Raw genomic sequence first — 2,500 nt, 5'->3', positions numbered from 1 at the left:
CATACTATTATATTTGTATTTATTTATCACGTATATAGTTTATCGTGCTTTATTAAATTGCAGAGTAAAAATTGTGTTTAATCTTTAAAAATAATTATATAAATAATAAAAAATTATAAATATAAAAATTATGTGAATATGATGGCATATGAAATTAGCACTGAATTACGATGTGGTGATACCCTATATATAAAGTTAACACAATACTATACCGTGCATATAGGTAGGTACGTTTAATTTAATTAAATATATGAATGCTAATCGATAACAGGCAATGAAACCCCATAAGAATAAAACATTCTTGGCTTTTGTTCTTTGTAATAATGTTGGTATTTATCATTTTATTTAATATATTGTGTACATTTTGATGTATAATAATGCAGCCAGGTAAGATAATTTATGTACCATACGTTTTATTAAAAAGAATAAAATAGGCGTATAATGTTTGATATTTTTTAACCCCATCTAAGTAGTTTTGATAATTTAATTAAATATTTTGGAGTGGTACATATCTATACTCATTTAGTACCTAATTAAAAATGAATAAAAGAATAATTATTTAGTTATCATGTATTTAAAAAAATAATAATATTACGTATGTAATACACTGATAGAAATTTGTACGTATTAATCTATAGTAAATAATAGATTATCAGACCAATTATTAACTATGGACTATGAATAAAATGTTTAAAAAATAATTAAATAAATAGTAATTGTATGTATAAAATATATATTTAAAATTTAACTATAATTTTTTAATGAAAATTGTAACTTCTAGTGTTGAATAATCGGAGTTAAGTTATAATTATTATTTGAAATAATAAAATACCTAGTTAAGTTACCTAGTTTGTATTTAAATAAAGTACGTAACTAGTTATACTTTAAACAGTGAGTCTTTTATATGATTCGATATAATATGTAATTAATTTAGTTTACAAAAACAATATATTATATTATATACTACACACAATATTCCTAGAAGTTATTATATTAGGTATACAAAATGTTATGTTTAGTTTTTGCTTATTTTATTGTAATAGTCTTAATTTAAATTATAATGATTTTATTGAAACTTTTAACCACACTTTACATTTTTTTGTAACAATTCATTTTTATAGTTTGCTGGTTATAATTTTTAATTAACTTTTTGGTAACTATACAAAAATATACCAAGTACTTTAACGGTAAACGCGTAGAAGCTGCATGTAATACTTTACTAAATTTACTTAAACATAAAACGACAGATTTGTTAATAAGAAATAATTAATTTTTTATTCCATTTAGTCAAAAGTATTGAAAAATTATTTCTATACCAAACATTAATTATAGTATTCTATGTGTTTTTTAGCTAAGGTTACTAAATTTGGAGCTTATGTGTATGAAGATGGCTCAAAATACATAGGAGACTGGAACGATCGAGGTCGAAAACATGGATTGGGTCACGTCCAATTAAAAGACAATACACGTTATGAAGGAGGATTCAGCAATGGACTTTGTTCGGGTCTTGGAGTTCTCCAGTATCCGGATGGAGCGAGGTAGATACTTAAAAAAATAAATGTGCATAGTAATAAGCAATTATTGTATTATTCAAATAAAACGTTTTTGGATAATAATTTATTCATGCTTTTTTTGTTTGTATTAACGCAATATTGCAGATATGAAGGAGAATTTATGGAAGGATGGTTTCATGGTCACGGAATGTTTTGGAGGGCTGATGGCATGAAGTACGAAGGCCAATTTCGAGGTGGTCGTATTTGGGGACTAGGTAATATAGTATGCAGTGCTTAAATTTAAATAAAACCTGTTAAAAATGGAGTTAAAATATAATATATTCTTTGTGTATAAATATGAGTATATATACCTATTATTTGTATGTAACTATGTAGGTAGGTTATGTGTGCAGTATGCATATATACGTTTGTATATTATATATAATTTTAATATATACGTAGGTACTGATATACTGTCGTATTTGTATGGTATATTAAATCAAATAATGTGATAAAAATATCGGTCAATATAATACTTAATATGATTTATAATACTTTATAGGTTTAATAACTTTTAAGGATGGATCTCACGGACTTCCGAGACACGAAGGATTTTTCAAAGATTGCAAATTTGTACAAAAGAAAAAATGTCCGAGGGTCGTTGTAGATGCACAACGAGCAGCATTGATGGCAAGAATACAAACCGAACAAACATAATTTTCTAATAAATTTTTCTGTGTATAGTGTAAACTATAAAGAATAATTAAAAAAAAAATAAATAGATCTTGCAAAATATTTAAATTAAAAAATAATAATAATAATAATTCTTGTTTATAATAATTTATAATAAATAAATAAATAAATAATTTAAATTAGTTAAGTTTAGTATAGTATCTTCTAGAATTTGGATTTTTTTTTTCTAATGTTGAACTATTTTTTAATTCTTGCTTGATAGTTATGATGTTAAAACGACGCTACATACACATGTGTTGTATATGTCTTACAAA

General features: G+C 24.2%; 1 protein-coding gene across 1 annotated transcript; it reads left to right on the top strand.

Moving 5' to 3' along the window:
• The first annotated feature begins 303 nt into the window (after positions 1-303).
• LOC112601091 (MORN repeat-containing protein 4 homolog) lies at positions 304-2,276 on the top strand. Its single transcript, XM_025348517.1, has 4 exons — positions 304-387; positions 1,352-1,538; positions 1,659-1,768; positions 2,056-2,276. The coding sequence occupies exons 1-4, from the start codon at positions 378-380 to the stop codon at positions 2,208-2,210; spliced, it is 462 nt and encodes a 153-aa protein (XP_025204302.1). The 5' UTR covers positions 304-377; the 3' UTR covers positions 2,211-2,276.
• Positions 2,277-2,500: the final 224 nt, after the last annotated feature.

This window comes from Melanaphis sacchari, unplaced genomic scaffold (assembly GCF_002803265.2).
Source record: "Melanaphis sacchari strain LSU unplaced genomic scaffold, SCAv2.0 Contig74_pilon_pilon, whole genome shotgun sequence".
Lineage (NCBI taxonomy): Eukaryota > Metazoa > Arthropoda > Insecta > Hemiptera > Aphididae > Melanaphis > Melanaphis sacchari.
The sequence above is the reverse complement of the archived record's forward strand: the minus strand, read 5'-3'. Positions and strand labels throughout refer to the sequence as shown.

Excerpts from the sequence above, each read along its gene's own strand:
- LOC112601091 (XM_025348517.1), top strand. Across the intron at positions 1,539-1,658 it reads CAGTATCCGGATGGAGCGAG|ATATGAAGGAGAATTTATGG; the intron begins GTAGATACTTAA and ends GCAATATTGCAG. Across the intron at positions 1,769-2,055 it reads TGGTCGTATTTGGGGACTAG|GTTTAATAACTTTTAAGGAT; the intron begins GTAATATAGTAT and ends AATACTTTATAG.